Source organism: Pristis pectinata, chromosome 9 (genome assembly GCF_009764475.1).
Source record: "Pristis pectinata isolate sPriPec2 chromosome 9, sPriPec2.1.pri, whole genome shotgun sequence".
In the NCBI taxonomy this organism is placed as follows: Eukaryota; Metazoa; Chordata; class Chondrichthyes; order Rhinopristiformes; family Pristidae; genus Pristis; species Pristis pectinata.
Window position 1 is genome coordinate 96972654 of NC_067413.1, and position 17717 is coordinate 96990370.

The 17717-nt window shown below is 42.2% G+C and overlaps 1 protein-coding gene across 1 annotated transcript in view; it reads left to right on the forward strand.

The window, feature by feature from the left end:
* Positions 1-17717, forward strand: part of sugct (succinyl-CoA:glutarate-CoA transferase) — a 384844-nt gene that overhangs the window by 155428 nt on the left and 211699 nt on the right. Inside the window, 1 exon segment of the mRNA XM_052022714.1 lies at positions 13079-13181. Within this exon segment, the coding sequence (XP_051878674.1) occupies positions 13079-13181 (103 nt within the window).

A 17717-nucleotide genomic window follows, 5' to 3' on the forward strand; every position in this document is an offset into this window, starting at 1 on the left:
GCTGAGTTTTGTAGCACTAAGCAGTTAAAATACTTAGAAACTGGTTGCTCTTTCAACATTTAAGATCCTTCAGATTCATTGCAGACCAGCACTGATGCTGCATTGGATTTGCATTCCAAATGGTCTCAGCGGCAAATTTTTCCTGGCATTTTCTAATTTCATTTCTATTTTAAGGACGGGTGTCAAGACAGGTATTCCAGCTCAAAGCCTCTTGTTTCCTCAGGACACCCTTATGCTTTTGTAAGCTTCAGTCTTGTGATCCAACCTTCCAGCTTATCACTTGGGCTGCCTGTGGGAAGGTGGAAACTCGGAAGGAGAATCTTTAACTGCGCCCTGGAATTGAATTCTTTCAGAATGTTGAGAAATCTGTTCTTCCTGTTTTTATGTTCTCACATAAGAAAATATGAAATAGGAACAGAAGTAGGTCATTCCACCTTTCAAGCCGCCTTCACCATTCATCAAGGTCATTGTTGACCTACCTGGGTACCATTTTCCGACACTATGCCCATCTCCCTTGATTGCTTTAATGTGCAGAAACCTATTGATCTCTGTTTTGAATGAACATAACGATTGAGCTTCAATATCCGTCTGGGGTGGAGAAATCTGAAGGTTTACCACTGTCCGAGGGTAGAAACCTCTCTCATTTCAGTCTAAGCAGCCTACTCCTTATTTCAATCTGTGTCTGGATTCCTCAGGAAGCAGAAACATTCTCCTGGCATCTAGGCTGCCAAGCCATTGAAGAATTTTGTGAGTTCTAATGAGATCTCCTCTGATTCTTCTAAACTCTGAAGAATACAGATCCAACCTGCTCAATATCATCTCATAAGGCAACCCAGCATCCTTGGAACAATCCCTGCACCTTTGCTGAATTCCTTCTGTGACAAGTGCACCCTTTATAAGGTAAGGAGTCCAAAACTGTACACAGTACTCCAGGTGCAGTCTCATCAAAACCCCACATAGTTGCAAGAAGTCTTCCTTATTCCTGTAATCAAGTCCACTGCTAATAAAGGCTAACGTAACATTTGCCCTCCTAATCGCATTGACTTTCAAGTTCAAGTTTATACTTTTCAAGATCAGGTTTAACACAAGCACACCAGGGCCCTTTGAACATCTATGTTGCCCAGTCTCTCACTACTTAACAAATACTCTGATTTTCTGTTATGTGCACCAAAGTGGATGACCTCATATTTTTCCATATTATATCCCATCTCACCCACCCAGCTTGTCCATTTTCCCTTGAAGCCCCTTTACATCTTGCTCCTTTCTCACAATCCCACTCCATTTAGTATTGTCAGTGAGCTTGGAAATATGATATTTCATCCACTCAGCCAAATTATTGGCATGGGGTCCTGATTACCCCACTGGTCACAGCCTGTTAGCCTGAGAAGAATCCATGTATCCCCACTCTTGAAGAACATTGAGCTGGGTAGGTTCCCAGGGCCTAATGAGATCTGCCTCAGGTTATGGAGAGGCAAGAGAGGAGATTGCTGGAGTCTTGACAGGGATACATGTATCCTCTTTTGTCATAGGTGAGGTCCCAGAGAACTGGAGCAAAGCCAATGTTGTTTCTCTGTTTAAAAAAGACAATGGGGACAAACCAGGAAACTATAGGCCAATGAACCTTACATCAGTGGTAGGGGAATTATTGGAGAAGATTCTTAGCGATAGGATCTACACACATCTGGAAAAGCATCGACTTATTATGGATTGCCGGCATAGCTTTGTGTGGGGGAGGTCATGTTTTACAAAGTTGTGTTTTTGAGGAGGTGACAAAGATGACTGATGAGGGTAGAGCAGTGGATGGTGTCTACATGGACTTTAATAAAGCTTTTAACAAAGTTCTTCATCATAGGCTGATTCAGAAGATTAAGACACATGGGATCCATGGAGACTTGGTATATTGGATTCAAAATTGGCTTGGTCATAGAAGATAGAGGCTAGTGGTGGAGGAGTGTCATTCTGAATGGAAGTCTGTGACCAGTGGTGTTCCACAAGGATCGGTGCTGGGACCTCTGCTGTTTGTGATACATAAAAACGATTTGGATGAAAATTAGGTGGGCTGATTTGTAAGTTTGCAGATGACACAAAATTGGTGGAGTGGTGGAGAGTGAGGAAGGTTGTCAAAAGATTCAGTAGGATTTAGAACAGCTCGCTGAAAGTGGCAACATAAGTAGATAGGGTGTTAATGAAGACATACGGTAGACTTCATCAGTCGGAGTGTCGAGTATAAAAGTCGGGTGATGTTGCAGTTGTATAAAATTTTGGTTAGGCCACACTTGGAGTATTGTGTGCAGTTCTGGTCGCCTCATTATAGGAAGGACGTGGAGGCTTTGGAGAGGATGCAGAAGTGGTTCACCAGAACTTCGCCTGGATTAGAGAGTATTAGCTATAAGGAGAGGTTGGACAAACTTCTGTTGCTTTCTGTGGAGCGTCGGAGGCTGAGGAGTGACCACATAAAAGTATATAAAATTATGAGAGGCATAGATAGGGTAGATAGTCAGAATCTTTTTCCCAGGGTGGAAATGTCAAATACCTGAAGGCACAGGTTCAAGGTGAGAGGGGGAAAGTTTAAAGGAGATTCACGAGGCAGTTTTTTTCACACGGAGAGCAGTAGATGCATGGAACATGTTGCCAGATACAATAGCAACATTTAAGAGGCTCATGACAGGAAGAGAATGGAGGGATACAGACCTTGTGCCGATAGATGGAATTAGTTTGGATTGGCATCATGGTTGGCACAGACGTGGGCTGAAGGGCCTTTTCCTATACTGTTCTATGCTCTATATTCCCACTTTTTGCTTTCTATCCAATAACTAATTCTCAATCCATGACAATATATTTCACCCAACTCCATGTGCTCTAACCTTGTTAACCAACCTCCTGTGAGGGACCTTATTCATAGCCTTCAAGAAATACGAATATTGAACATCTATTGGTTCCCCCTTATCAACTCTGCATGTAGAATCTGCTCAGTCCTATTATTCTATACAAGGTATTATTACATCTTTCATTATAGATTCCAGCATCTGCTTTACCACTGGCATTAGACCAACAGGTTGACAGTTCCCTGTTTTTCTCTCTCCACTCTTTTTTAAATAGTGTGGTCATGTTTGCTACCCTCCAATCCACAGGAATATTTCCAGAATTTTGAGAGCTTTGGAGGTTGAGAACCAGTGTGTCCACTATCCCTAAAGCCAGTTCCTTCAAAACTCTGGGATGGAGGCGAGCAGGTCCTAGGACTGTGTCAGCTTTTGAGCTCACCAACTTCTGTCTTTTGACCAATTTCTATATCATTTAGTTCCCCATTCTCACGAAAACTTGATTCTCTACTATATCTGTCAGGTTTTGTGCATCTTCCTCTGCAGAGATAGATGCGAAGTCATTATTTAATTCCTCTGCAATTTCTTTATTCACTCTTATAAATTCTCCGGTCTCTATCTGTCAGGGGCTCACATATGTCCTTGCTAGTTTTTTACTTTTTACATGTTTATGAAAGTACTTGCTGTCTAGTTGTATATTTGTTGCCAATTTTACTCACATTCTATCTTCCTTTATGAATTTCTTGGTTCTCCTTTACTGAGTTCTGAATACTCAGGATATTGCCTGGGATGGAATATTTCAGTTATGAGGAGAGACTGGCTGAGTTTGTTTTCCTTGAAGTGGAGGAGACTGAGGGGAACCTGATAGAGGTATACAAAATTATGAAGGGCATAGATAGGGTAGTGTAGCGGTTAGCGTAACGCTATTACAGCGCCAGCGAACTGGGTTCAATTCTGCCGCTGTCTGTAAGGAGTTTGTACGTTCTCCCCGTGTCTGCGTGGGTTTCCTCCGAGTGCTCCGGTTTCCTCCCACATTCCAAAGACGTACAAGTTAGGTAGTTGTGGGCATGCTATGTTGGTGCCGGAAGCGTGGCGACACTTGCGGGCTGCCCCCCAGCACATTCTCAGTAATGCAAAAAGACGCATTTCACTGTGTTTCGATGTACAAGTGACTAATAAATGAATATCTTATTTTATCTTATGATGAGAAACATTTCCCCATAATAGAGAGGTATAAACTCTGAAGAGGTAGATTTAATTTGAGAAGTTAGCAGGAATCAAAGAATAAAGAAATATACAGCACAAAAACAGAGACTTTTGGCCGACCTCCACCATGACGATTATATCTATCTTGACTCAAGACATTGACCATCCTTCTACCTCCACAGATGCTACCTGACCTGCTGACTTCCTCCAGCAGTTTGTTTTTGCATCTACAATCTCTTGTGTCTCCATAGGTAAATGGGATTAGTATAGATGGATACTTAATTGCTGCATAGACATGGTGAGCCAAAAGCCCTGTTTCTATGCTGTGTGACCTTGAGGCCTACTGCTATTCCTGGCAAGTTATAAGCCCGAAATCATTTAAAAAAAAAGATACTGGAAATACTTAACAGGTGAGGCAGCATCTGTCCAAAGGGAAGCAGAGTTAAGATTTCACTGGAAGGTTAGATCACATGGGATCCTTGGAGAGCTAACCAGTTGGTTATAAAATTGGCTTAGTAGAAGGAGCAGAGGGGGTTTGTGGAGGGTTCTTTCTCAGATTGGAGGCCTGTGACCAGTGGTGTGCTGCATGGCTCAGTACTGGGTCCCCTGTTGTTTGTCATTTATATTAATGATTTGGATGTGAATGTAGGTGGCATGGTTAGTAAGCTTGTAGATGACATCAAAATTGGTGGTGTGGTGGACGGTGAAGAAGGTTGTCTGAGGTTACAACAGGATCTGGATCAACTGGGAAAGTGGGCAAAGGAATGTCAGATGGAATTTAACTCAGACACGTACGAAGTGTTGCATTTTGGGAAATTAAACCAGGGCAGGACATACACAGAATGGCAGGGCCCTGTGGAGTGTTGTAGAACAGAGAGAGTCAGGGGTACATGGACATAGTTCCCTGAAAGTGGCACATAGTTAGGGTGTTGAAGAAGGTGTGATTGCCTTCATTGGTTGAGGCATTAAGTACAAGAGTTGGGATGTCATGTTCCTGCTGTACAAGACATTGGTGAGACCGCACTGGAGTTCTGGTGGACATGCTCTGGGAAAGATGTGATTAAGAGAGAGAGGGAGCAGAAAAATTTCACGAGGATGTTGCCAGGACAGGAAGGCTTGAGTTATAAATAGAGAGTGGATAAGTTGGACTGTTTTCCCTGGAATGAAGGAGGCTGAGTGGTGACCTGATAGAGGTTTATAAAATCATGAGGGGCTTAGATAAGGTGGATGGACACATTTCCCAAGGTAGGAGAGTAAAACTAGATTTAAGGGGAGAGTGGAGAGATTTAAAGAGGACCTGAGGGGCAACTTTTTCCACGCAGTGGGTGGTGGGTATATGGAACGAGCCAACAGAGGAAGTGGTGGAGGTGGGTAAAATTACAACGTTTAAAAGAGATTTGGACAGGTACATGGATAGGAAAGGTTTAGAGGGAGATGGACCAAACACAGGGAAAGGGGATTAGTTCAGGTAGACACCTTGTTTGGCATAGACGCATTTGGCAAAAGGGCCTGTTTTCATGCTGCATAACTCTGACTATGATAGTTTTATCTTCTTCGAGCAATACTTTCAAGGAAAAGGAACTTCATCTCCTTTTGCTTGGACATAGTGGTGATCATCTGGCGTTAGAATGAATGCAAACAGAAACTGGATGAACAAATACGTGATGCATGAGTCACAAAGTCTATGCACGTTCGTTGCTTTGAGAAATTTGACCCACTATTTCTGATCACCATATGTGCCAGTGCATGTCAATTATATATCGGTATTGGTTTATTATTGTCACTTGTACCGAGGTACAGTGAATAACTTGTCTTGCATACCGATCGTACAGATCAATTCATTACACAGTGCAGTTACATTGGGTTAGTACAGAGTGCATTGATGTAGTACAGGTAAAAACAATAACAGTACAGAGTGAAGTGTCACAGCTACAGAGAAAGTGCAGTGCAATAAGGTGCAAGGTCACAACAAGGTAGATCGTGAGGTCATAGTCCATCTCATCGTATAAGGGAACTTTCAATTGTCTTATCACAGTGGGGTAGAAGCTGTCCTTAAGCCTGGTGGGACGTGCCCTCAGGCTCCTGTATCTTCTGCCCGATGGAAGAGGAGAGAAGAGAGAATGACCCAGGTGGGTGGGGTCTTTGATTATGCTGTCTGCTTCGCCAAGGCAGCAAGAGGTAAAGACAGAGTCCAAGGAGGGGAGACTGGTGTCCATGATGCGCAATGCATGGTGAATTACATAATCTCTAGTGCAATGCTCATTTAGGGCATTAACAGCTGAAATCTTAGAGCACTTTGGGACATCCTGAACCGTGAAAGGCACTTTATAAGCTCAAGTTTCTTTTTATGCAGTTTATTCACAAAGAACAATGTTTTCCTTGCACTCCATTCGCTGCAGCTGAGCTACTTAAAGGGCTATTCACTCACTTGACAATTACTTCTCTGGTGACATAATGGTTAAGACAGTAGGAGCCCAAGTTTTCATCCAAAGACACGAGCTTGAATGCCACTGTACAGATGAGGAACTTAAATAGAAGCAATTGCATAGATCTGGAATTTAAAGCATAATCTCAGTATTGGACAAAACTACTGGTTCATTGGTTCACTTGTCTTTAAGGAAATGAAATCCACCATCTTCTCTCAGTCTAGTCTATATGTGACTTAAGACCCACTAATACGGTTGACTCTTAACTGCCTCCTTAATTCAGGGGCACTTAGAAATGGAAGATAAATGCTGATATTACCAGCAACTTCTACTGCCCATGAATGAATGGAAAGCAAGTCAGCTGCAGGAAACTTTGGGGGCTGGCTGGGAGTTCAGGAGGCTTCTGCAAATTACCTTGACTCAAACAGCAAAACAAAATCGATAACTGGCAAAGTTAAAACTTCCTGACACTGATCACATTATATACTACTGTACCCCTACAACAGTTGTTTCCCCTGTTGAAGGGGAGTAAGTAGCTTCTCCTGAAGTTTCCACACATTGAACCAAATGGTGCCTTCTCCATATTTTCTCCAGCACATTCAGAAAATGAATAATAAAGCTTAAAGGTGATTGCACCATGCAGTGCTCCATCTCACTGAAGCATCACACATCATGCTCACAAAGGGAATAGGCTAGAACGATTGAAGAGAAGCTTATAAAAAACATAACTATCAGAGCATCAATGACAAAAACTTAATTGTACAATGGCAGGCACGGTAGCATGGTAGTTAGCGTAATGCTTTACTGCGCCAGCGACCCGGGTTCAATTCCGGCCGCTGTCTGTAAGGAGTTTGTACATTCTCCCCGTGTCTGCGTGGGTTTCCTCTGGGTGCTCCGGTTTCCTCCCACATTCCAAAGACGTACAGGTTAGGAAGTTGTGGACGTGCTATGTTGGCGGCGGAAGCGTGGCGACACTTGCAGGCTGCCCCCAGAACACTCCACGCAAAAGATGTATTTCACTGTGTGTTTTGATGTACATGTGACTAATAAAGATATCTTATCCTATATGAGCTCTTGCTTTTTTGAGACTGGGTCTCTGGCTTCTATGCAGTGCCCCTCACCGTCAACCCCATCTTCTGCCCCCTACCCACTTCTCCTTCCATCCCCATACAGCCTGGCTGGTGGAAAGCTATTCCCTTCCATTTGGGTGAACTTAGGGTGCAGGGCTGCAGTCTGCAGTGTCTGGGTGTGGGAAAAATGTGAGGGGGTTACCTGAGAGCCAGTGGTGGGAAAGGGGGAGCTTATTTTTGAGGGAGAACATGCTTTCAAGCACCACAATAGTAATGTAACTCTCTGAGGATTAAGCATTCCAAGAGGCGTGACTCTGTTGTAAATTAGGTCATACAACAGCCTCCAAGACTCCCAGACCTGTACAAGCATATGCAGTCAATGGACAGCACAGATCTACTCCATGACGGTAATAGTGTGCGCCCAGCTGCCAGATCTTAGCACTGGGTGGCATCATTCTGTCCTGGATGGCATTTCTTTGCTCCCACAGAGCAACAAATGGAATTCTGACTGGAATGGCCCAAGATTTCATTGAGATACATAGATTTTGCCCTGTCTCCATCCATCCATGTCTCAATGGAAGCTGTAACTCTCATCAGCTGCTGCACTGTGGGAATGTTGATGGCAGTATGTGTCTTTCCAAAATGGAAATGATGCATTCTCGTCTCCATTCTGTGGGAGATTGATGATGAACTATAGTTGCCAACGTTATTGTGGGACAGGTTGTGGAAGGGACTTGCAGTGGATGAAGCTTGTGGATGGGGCCACAACAAGCCCTGCAATGTGTAACAGAAAATCCCGGGAGCAACACAGCCTCATTGGGCCTGTTTCCAATGGGGCTCCATCGGACTCAGTCCCTTGCAGTTTGCGATATATATTCATGATTGAGAAGTAAATGTAGGGGGCATGATAAAGAAGTTTATAGATGATGCAGGAATCAATTGTGTGGTTGACAGAGACAGAATGATTTTGATTGCAGGAAGATAGAGATGGTCTGGTCTGTTGGGCAAAAGAGTGGCAAATGGAGTTCAATCTAGAGAATTATGAGGTAATGTATTTGGGAAGGTGCAGCAAGGCAAAGGAAAATATAATCAATGATATTGGTGTGGAAGAGCAGAGCGACTTTGGAATTTACATCCATGGATCCTTGAAGATAGCAGGACAGGTTGAAAAGGTGGTTAAAAGTGCATATGGGATCCTTTCCTTGCAGTGGAGAGGAACAGAGGAGACTTTACAAGGATGGGTTGCCAAGACTGGAAAATTTTCACTATAAGGAAAGATTGGATAGGCTGGGATTGTTTTCTTTGGAACAGAGAAGGCTGATTGGGGATTTAGTTGAGGTACATAAAATTATGAGGGGCTCAGATGAAGCAAAAGGAAGAACCTATTTCCCTTGGCTGAAAGATCAAACACAGGGGACATATATTGAAAATAATTGGTAGAAAGATCAGGAGGCAGATGAAGAAAAATATTTTCACCCAGAGGTTGGTAGGGATCTTGTACTTAGTGCCTGAAAGGATGAAGAACCATAATTTGTAGGTTTAGTGCTGGATGGTGGGATTAGGTTGGGTTGCTATTGATTGACAAGCATGGATACAATGGGGCTAATTGTGTCCTTATTCAGAGGTAAACTTTCAAGTCCAAGGAACTGATTGTGGTCTTCAAGAAGGGGAAGTTGGGAGAACACACACCAGTCCTCACTGAGGGGTCAGCGGTGGAAAGGGTGAGCAGCTTCAAGTTCCTGGCGTCCACATCTCAGAGGATCTATCCTGGGCCCAACACATTGATGCAATCATGAAGAAGGCACGCCAGTGGCTCTACTTCGTTAGGAGTTTGAGGAGATTTGGTATGTCACCAAAGACTCTTACAAATTTCTGTAGATGTACAGTGGAGAGCATCCTGTCTGGTTGCATCACAGCCTGCTATGGAGGCTCCAATGCACAGGATTGCAAGAGGCTGCAGAGGATTATAGACTCAGCCAGCTCCATCACGGGTACAACCCTCCCCACCATTGAGGACATCTTCAAGAGGCGGTGCCTCAAGAAGGTGGCATCTATCATTAAGGACCCTCACCACCTGGGACATGCCCTCTTCTCGTTACTAATCAACACACCAAATCTCCTCAAACTCCTGACGAAGTAGAGCCACTGGCTTGCCTTCTTCGTGATTACATCAATTTGTTGGACCCAAACTCAACAATTCAGGAACAGCTTCTACCTCGCCATCATCAGATTTCTGAACGGTCCATGAACCCATGGACACTACCTCATTATTCCTCTTTTTTTGCACTATTTATTTAATTTTGTAATTTATAGATTGTATGTCTTGCACTGTACTGCTGCCGCAAAACAACAAATTTCACGGCATATGTTGGTGATAATAATTCTGATTCTGAAGATAGCACTCAGAGCCACTCAGGAAAAAGAAACCTAAAATCTAAACCTTTGTCCTGTTGGAGGGCAAATATTTTCCATTCCCCCAAGTGTGCAATTGATCCAACAATCAGACCAAATCTCCACAGTCCAAACACATCTAGTTGTGATGAATGTTAAACAGGTAAACTGGAGGTAGAACTTCCAAGAAGATCCCCAGCCTCAGTGATGGCAGGACCCAGCAAGTGAGTGCCAAAGTAAAGGCTGAAGCATTTGCAACCAAGTTCAACCAAAAGTGCTGAATAGGTGGTCCATCTCAGCTTCTTGAGCTCCCCAAACTGATCGTTGACTTCAGGAAGGGGAAGGAGGGCGAATATGCACCAGTCTACATTGGGGGATCGGCGGTGGAGAGAGTCAGCAGCTTTAATTCCTGGGTGTTAACATATCAGATGACCTGCTTGGGCCCAGCACATAGATGCAATCACAAGGAAGTTTCGCCAGCATCTTCACTTTCTTAGAAGGTACGGCAATTCAAATGCACAGGGACGTAAGATGCTGCAGTGAGTAGTGGACTAAGCCCAATACCTCACTGGCACATCCCTCCCCACCATCAAAAGTATCTACAAGAGGCGCTACCTCAAGAAGGCAACATCCATCACCAAAGATCCATCCAGGCCATGCCATCTTCTCGCAGCTACCATTGGGCAGGAGGTACAGAAGCCTGAAGTCCCACACCACCAGGTTCAGGAACAGCTACCTCCCTTCAACCATTCAGTTCTTGAACCAGCTGGCACAACCCTAATCACTACCTCAGCAGAGCAACACCATGGCTGCTTTGCACTATGATGGACTTAGATTTTTTTGTTCTAATTGTGTTCTTTCTTGTATAATTTTGTATGATTTATGTTTAATTTATGTTTTTCTTGTGAATGTTGTGTCTCTAATGCTATGTGCATATGATGCTGCTGCAAGTAAGTTTTTCATTGCATCCGTGCACACATGGACTTGTGCATAGGACAATAAACTTGACTTCAACTTCTGATTTCGATTTGACTTTGGACCTCACTGCAGCCTTGTGCCAAACTATGGAAAGAGGTCCTTTGGCCCGCCATGTCCATGCCGACCATCAAGTATCTTTGATACTAACAATCTGCCGGAGGAGCTCAGCGGGTTGAGCAGCATCTGTGGAAGGAAAGAAATTGTCGACGTTTTGGGTCGAGACCCTGCATCAGGACTGAGAGGGGAGAGGGGAGATGTCCAGTATAAAGAGGAGAAGGGGAGTGGTGAGAAAGGATTCTGAGGTGATCGGAGGACTGAGGAGGGGTGTAAGATGACAGGCAGGTAGGACAGGAAAGCAGGGGTGGAGTTGGAAGGAGGTAAATGATAGATGGAGGCAGACAGAGAGAGGGAAAAGGAAAAATAAAAGCAGGGTCACCCCCTTCTTTTTCCCCCTTCCCCCCCACTTTTCCCTCTTCCCTCCCCCTTCCTTTTGATCCTCCTCTGGTCCTCCCATTTTAGTCCCCTTTCCCACCTTCCCCCCAGCCCCCCTTCACCCATCTTTGTCCCTTTCTGCCTCCTGGCTCCATCCACCCACTTCACACACAGGTTGCCCCCCCCCCCCCCCCAGTTCACCTCTCCCTTCTCCTCTCACGGTTCCCATTCTCACCTCCTTTATTTAAGCCCTTTGTGTTCCTGCTTATCTCCCTCCAGCAGCTGTGTCCCACCTTCACCCTCCCCCCCCCCCCACCTCACTCCATCTCTTGTTTTCCCTTTTCTCTCTTTCTCTCTTTGTCTGCCTCCATCTGAGTTGGTGGCAATAGGAGAGGTATGTGTGCTTGTTTCTGTGGTGGGCTAAGGAAGGGAAGAAAAGGCCTAAAGCAGTGAAGAGGGCTTAGGCAGTGAGAAATGCAGGAGTGGAATAGATGTCTGTATGTAAGTTGAGTTCTGAGGATGTAAGTACAGCTGCCTTGCTTGGAAACAACACAACACAAGTGGAGTACACGTTTTCAAGTGTCAGAGCACTAACCTTGGCGCTTCTTATGAGGTCGTGAAATTTCTTCCAGCATTGTTTCCAAAATGTAGTGGCAGTTTGCTGAAGGGGCTGATCACTGTGGCCACTTTTGCGGACACCTTCTCTTCATCTCTGGTCTGAGCACTACACTGACCCAGTGGTGTACGCCAGTGTCCTTACAGCCACCAGTACCATATCCACTAGCTCAGTAGAGTCTGGGGCTGGATATGGACCTGGATCTGGACTTGGGCCTGGAAAATCAGACTGAGTGTTGCACTGGCTCCAGGCCCAGTACAGTCACATGTTCAAAGACCGTTAGTTCTTGGATGTCAGGTCCCTGATGCCAAGCTCAATTGGATCACTGACTGCCTGGTCTGGGCTGGCATCTAATGGGTTATGGGTCTTGGGCCCTGCATTGGGTGGCCACCCACCCAACATTGGTGGGTCTTGTGTGCCATGCCAGCAGGAGGGGGGTTCCAGGAATCAAGTGGACAGTAGCTGGAGATGACTTCTACTTCTGAACTGAGTTCTCTTATTCAAAAACACTGAATTTTTTTTCCCTTTACCATGTACTTCTACTTCCCTTTTGAAATTATTATTGAATTTTCTTCTGCTACCTTTATATTCTAGATTATAACAACAAGCAGCAGAGAAATCTTTTCTTAATTCTTTAGCCAATTATTTTAAGTCTATGTTTTTTGGTTAACAATCTTCCTTTCTGAGTTATGACAGCCCTTAATATATTTTGCAGAATGTCCTGTGAGTTATGGCTCTCCAAACTTCTTTTGGTTAGTCATTTTCAATATCAAATGTAATTTTCTTATCATTTGTACTACTTTCAGATATAAAGATCTTTTTTTTTTAAAGAATGTAAAATGAAATTCAGCTTAGAAAAACTTCAAATGTTTGTGAAAAATAGAATTAAACAGATTTATAAAAATATTTAGGTCCCTGTTGACAATATCTTTTTGCTTGCTTTGTAACTTTGATTGTTTTCAAATCAAGGAAACATCTTATCTGGAGAATATCTCTTGCAGCCTCAGGACGAGAGTCTAGTTCTGCAAAGAATTGTGTATTTTTATTTTTTTGCTGGCTACTGCAAATTAAGTCGTGTTCTGCTGTACAGATCCAAAATCAGTACATCATGTTTAAACCACAAAACTCTTTTGTCATTAGATTTTCAGAGAAGACAACACAAGACTGGTTGCAACTGTTTGAAGGTAGTGGTGTACCATATGGTCCAATAAACAGCATTCAGCAAACATTCTCCGAACCACAGGTCAGTTCATTGTCTTACATACAGAATGAGATATTGGATGAAAAGCATTTTCAGCAAAATGGCAGATCTTGCATTAATGCCTGTCTTTAGTTAATGATCAGTTTCCTAACTAGAAAGAACCAATAACCAATTCCAAATATCCCGTGGAGATTCACCGAATCCATAAAAATTGATCTTTTAAAAAGTGCTGGATGGCTTTGCATCTGGTTTTTGTGCAGGGCCTGGCTTTCAATAAATGCATTGACCAAGTCAGTAAAAAGATATAATTTTTTTGTGCAAGTAAAAGATTACATTCTTGTAATATAACTTTTTTTTTAAGAAGTTCATTATATTGCTGTGATTTTGTGGCTGTAAAAACATAGTGAACCTGTAAAACTTTGCACATTTCATGCTACACATGCTGATCTCACCAAATTACATCTGTAATTTACGTTAAATTATGTTACAATATAAGATTATTCCTTGGTCCTTTTGTCAATTATCTTAAATCTGTGCCCACTGGTTAACTGACAAAATAATTTAAATAAGACCAAGGCATTATTTAAAAAAATGTACCAGAAGTGTGTAACTTCCCAACAGAGATAGGCAAATAATGTGGCACATCCTCTCTGAAGTCCAGCTGAATTTCTGACTATTTTTTGTCCTGCTATGGATATTGCCTGACCCAAGTTGTCCTTGAACTTAGTGGCTTCTAGCCAATTCAGAGGATATGTAAAGAGTGAACAATTTTGGCGTGGATCTGGAGACACACATAGACCAGACTGGGTAGGACAGCAGATTTCCTTCCCAAGAGGACATCAGTGAACCAGATGGATTTTACAAGAGTTTTGTGGTTTCATGACCAACATTAGTGGTGATATATTTTTATTCAGACTTTATTTAAGTAACTGAATTATAAGCTGCCATTGTAAGATTTGAACTCATGACTTCGGTTTACTAGACTGGTAACATAAACATTGCGCTATGTACCCACACTATAATTACTAGCTTATCTCTGCTGATGTTGCTCAAAGTAATCTGCAGTTTTTCTCAATGTGTTTATCTTTTCCAATATTGAGGCTGCAACATTGACTATTTTTTTTGATGAGGGATGTATCTGGAGTATTGCACAGTTCTTTTGGAAAGGAGGTGACCTAACTCAGTTTTCATGGTTATGAAAGGAACTTCCAAAATTGTGCAGTGTGATGAAGGGTTGAAAATCCAGAAGGTACAAGCTAAACATTAGAAATTAGGACAAAGACGAAAATTCCTCAGGAAACAAAATAATTGTGGAAAAGTTTACAAGGGAAAAATTAGTGAAGCTAACCAAGTAAATGATTAGATACATTACTGGGTAAAAACAAAAGTAGGTGGTTGGAATTGATTTGTGAAAATGGACTGTATTTGTTGTTTTATGGATGTACTTCCTATTCCTAAAAAGTCTAGTGGAACTTATGGAGAACTCTAACCGACACCATATTGAAAAACAGGTATAAAGTGCAGAGATATTTTAATGCAGCCTTCTTGTGTAAATTTGAATGTTTTTATTTAAGAAGTGCCTGGCAATTTCATTTGTGAAATCAATTGTATAGGGATTTCAAAATGAGACTGTTGCCAATGTCAATGATCACGACACTTCACTAAATCCTGTCCTGATAATCCAGCCTGATCATTCAGACTAAGTGAACAAGGATCTTGAGCAAACGTACGGTGGTGAAAAAAAGTCATATTTTCCACACTCGCATTTTAAAAACAGCACTAAAAGAGGTGTTCCTTATTTAACACTCTTGATCAGTTTATTTTTAAAGATCTATAAAATTTACCAATTCAATTTCTTCTTTCAAAATTGTGCTTTGTACGCATGTGGTATAACAGATGTTGTAGGGAATTCAGACATCTTAATCAGAACCTTATTGTCTTTTAAACTCTGTTGAAACAGCACACTTGTGGTTTTAGATTAGATATGAATATTTTGGTTGTTTTTCAGCTTTGTGAGCTCCTCCGTGCTGTCTATTGTACAACATTTGTTAGAAAGTACACAGTAGTTATCAATGGGGATTCCAACCCAAAGCTCCTTACTTTAAACTACTTTTTTCTGACAAAGACCTGCCTATCTCACCTCACATCATCCAAATTAGAATCAACTCCTTCTCAGAGCCTCTTCACGGAGCTACATTCTTCACCAAGTCAGGTTTTTCTTCACAGTGAAGTTGTTCCTTCACAGAATCGCTTCCATTGTCACCGAGACACCCATTTGTTTCTTCAGGGCCATTCCGTTCTTCATAGAGGCAATTCCACATTGCTGGATTCCTTTTCGCATTGACACTTACCTCTCTAAAATCAGCATTTTGTCTTTTTACTTGGGTACTTTTTTTCAGGAGCCCTTTATTCTCTCGCCAGGAGTGAAAATAATCTCAAATTAACATTTTTCATGCGTGCTAATGCAGCCTTTAAAGGATGTGGCCTTTTAGAAGTAATGTGAACTGTACTTGGGTGAATTTTCAAGGAGAAAGGGCCAGGGCCAGAATCTGAATTTAAGAAAATAAGTAGAAATCCAAGCACTTTATTGTTAACCTTTGTGTATCAAAATTACTTGTGAATTATTGCTTCCAGCAGTGCAGCAAGTATTGAAATTTGCACAGAATTGATATGTTAAACGATACAAAGCCGAGTGAAGCTTTTTAACCTATCACTGAACATGGTCATAAAAACTCATAAACTGTCAGGGGGTGCAAATTCCTTTCCCCTGCAGCTGCCCTTCTGAATGTGAATGCTAATTAGGGCCATTTTTGAACTGCCACAAGAAACTGGATTGAGACTAGTCGATCCAGACACTTGCAGACAGCAGAAAGAAATCTTCCTGGAAGTGAGCAAGGATTGGAGAGGGCAACATAAATTCTACATTGAACGGACACAGTGAGAATGCAGCCTCTTTAACCATTCAAACAGAAAAAAAGAGCTATTTGGTAACTCACTTATCCTGGTTAAAAAAATTAGTGAAATAATATTACACTTTGATAGGTTACATGTCATTAACAATTTACCATTGTGTATTTCTCTTTAAAATTAATTTTGACAAATGATACAAAAGCAAAATACTTCTAGATATCTGCTAGTATAATCCTGTCACTTTAGTTCTTCTTCCTCTCTTTTCTCAGCCTCGTATTGTGTTCCACTGAAGCTTGCAAAAAGATAAGATTCCTTTATTAGTCACATGAACATCGAAACACACAGTGAATGCATCTTTTGCAATAGAGTGTTCTGGGGGCAGCCCGTAAGTGTCGCCACGCTTCCGGCGCCAACATAGCATGCCCACGACTTCCTAACCCGCACGTCTTTGGAATGTGGGAGGAAACCGGAGCACCCAGAGGAAACCCACACAGACACGGGGAGAACGTACAAACTCCTTACAGACAGCGGCTGGAATTGAACCTGGGTCGCTGGCGCTGTAATAGCGTTGTGCTAACTGCTACACTACCGTGTAGCACCCCACGTTCCATATAGGCACATTACAGCCTTCTGGACTTAATGCTGAGTGCAACATTTTCAGCATTTCCGTAGTATTTCCCCGACGCAATTTAAGATAATGATTATGTTCTCACATTTGCACTTCCTCAGTCCTTTGTTTCTTTACTTGTCCCATTAGCAACCCCTTTCGCCTCCCACACCTTTTGCTTCTTCCCCCTTTCCCTCTTTTTTTGCATCTTAAACCTGATTGAGCCTGATATTCTGATGACGATGAGCTCTCCCATCTTACTGGTTACCTGCTTTTCCCCCCAGGTTGCTTCTGGGCTCTGATCGACGTTGTGAAGGGCCTTTTGATCAATATTGGCCAGATCTTGTGGGTTTGTGTCTCCCTCACCCAGGTATAACATCAGTAAAAGCTGTCAAGTAACCAGTAACATTTGTTACAGCCAAAACAGACTGCAGAACCTCTGAGAATGGAGTGTAGAATTGGTAAACACATCCCTGGAATGAAATCCATGCAAGGGATTTTGAGGGAAATGTTCTTTGAAACAAGATTTAGAAAAAACATCAAGAATGGGAAAACTTTAAGAAAATGATTGAAATGTCTGCTTTTGATTTTCACAGTCTATTCTGGCCCCACTCTCACCCAGAGAAAAGGATTAAATAGTAACAGTAAAAAAAAACTAAATTAACTTTGATCTTCACTGAAGTTGCCTTAATGATATATTTTTTTTCTTTTTTACCTGCTGCCATCTCATTCAAAATTGTCCATTGTTACATTTCATCCAGTTACTTCCAATTATACACTTGATGGCCACTGTTTACTCCGTCATTTAAAATGATCTTTCATGACTTATGAAAACTGGATTGTCTCAAATCTATTTAGACATCCACAGCGTATTTAAATGAAGTGGAAGCATTGATGTATTTGTTTGTGCAACAGTGCAGCATTTCACTCAGGGTCAAATTGAAATGTAGAAAACTGATGAAGGAGGCCAAATTAAATTAATGGGTTTGAGGCAATGAGTTCTGATTCTGAGGTGACCAATTCTACAGAAATAAGAGAAAACTTGGTGTTTATTCTGAATA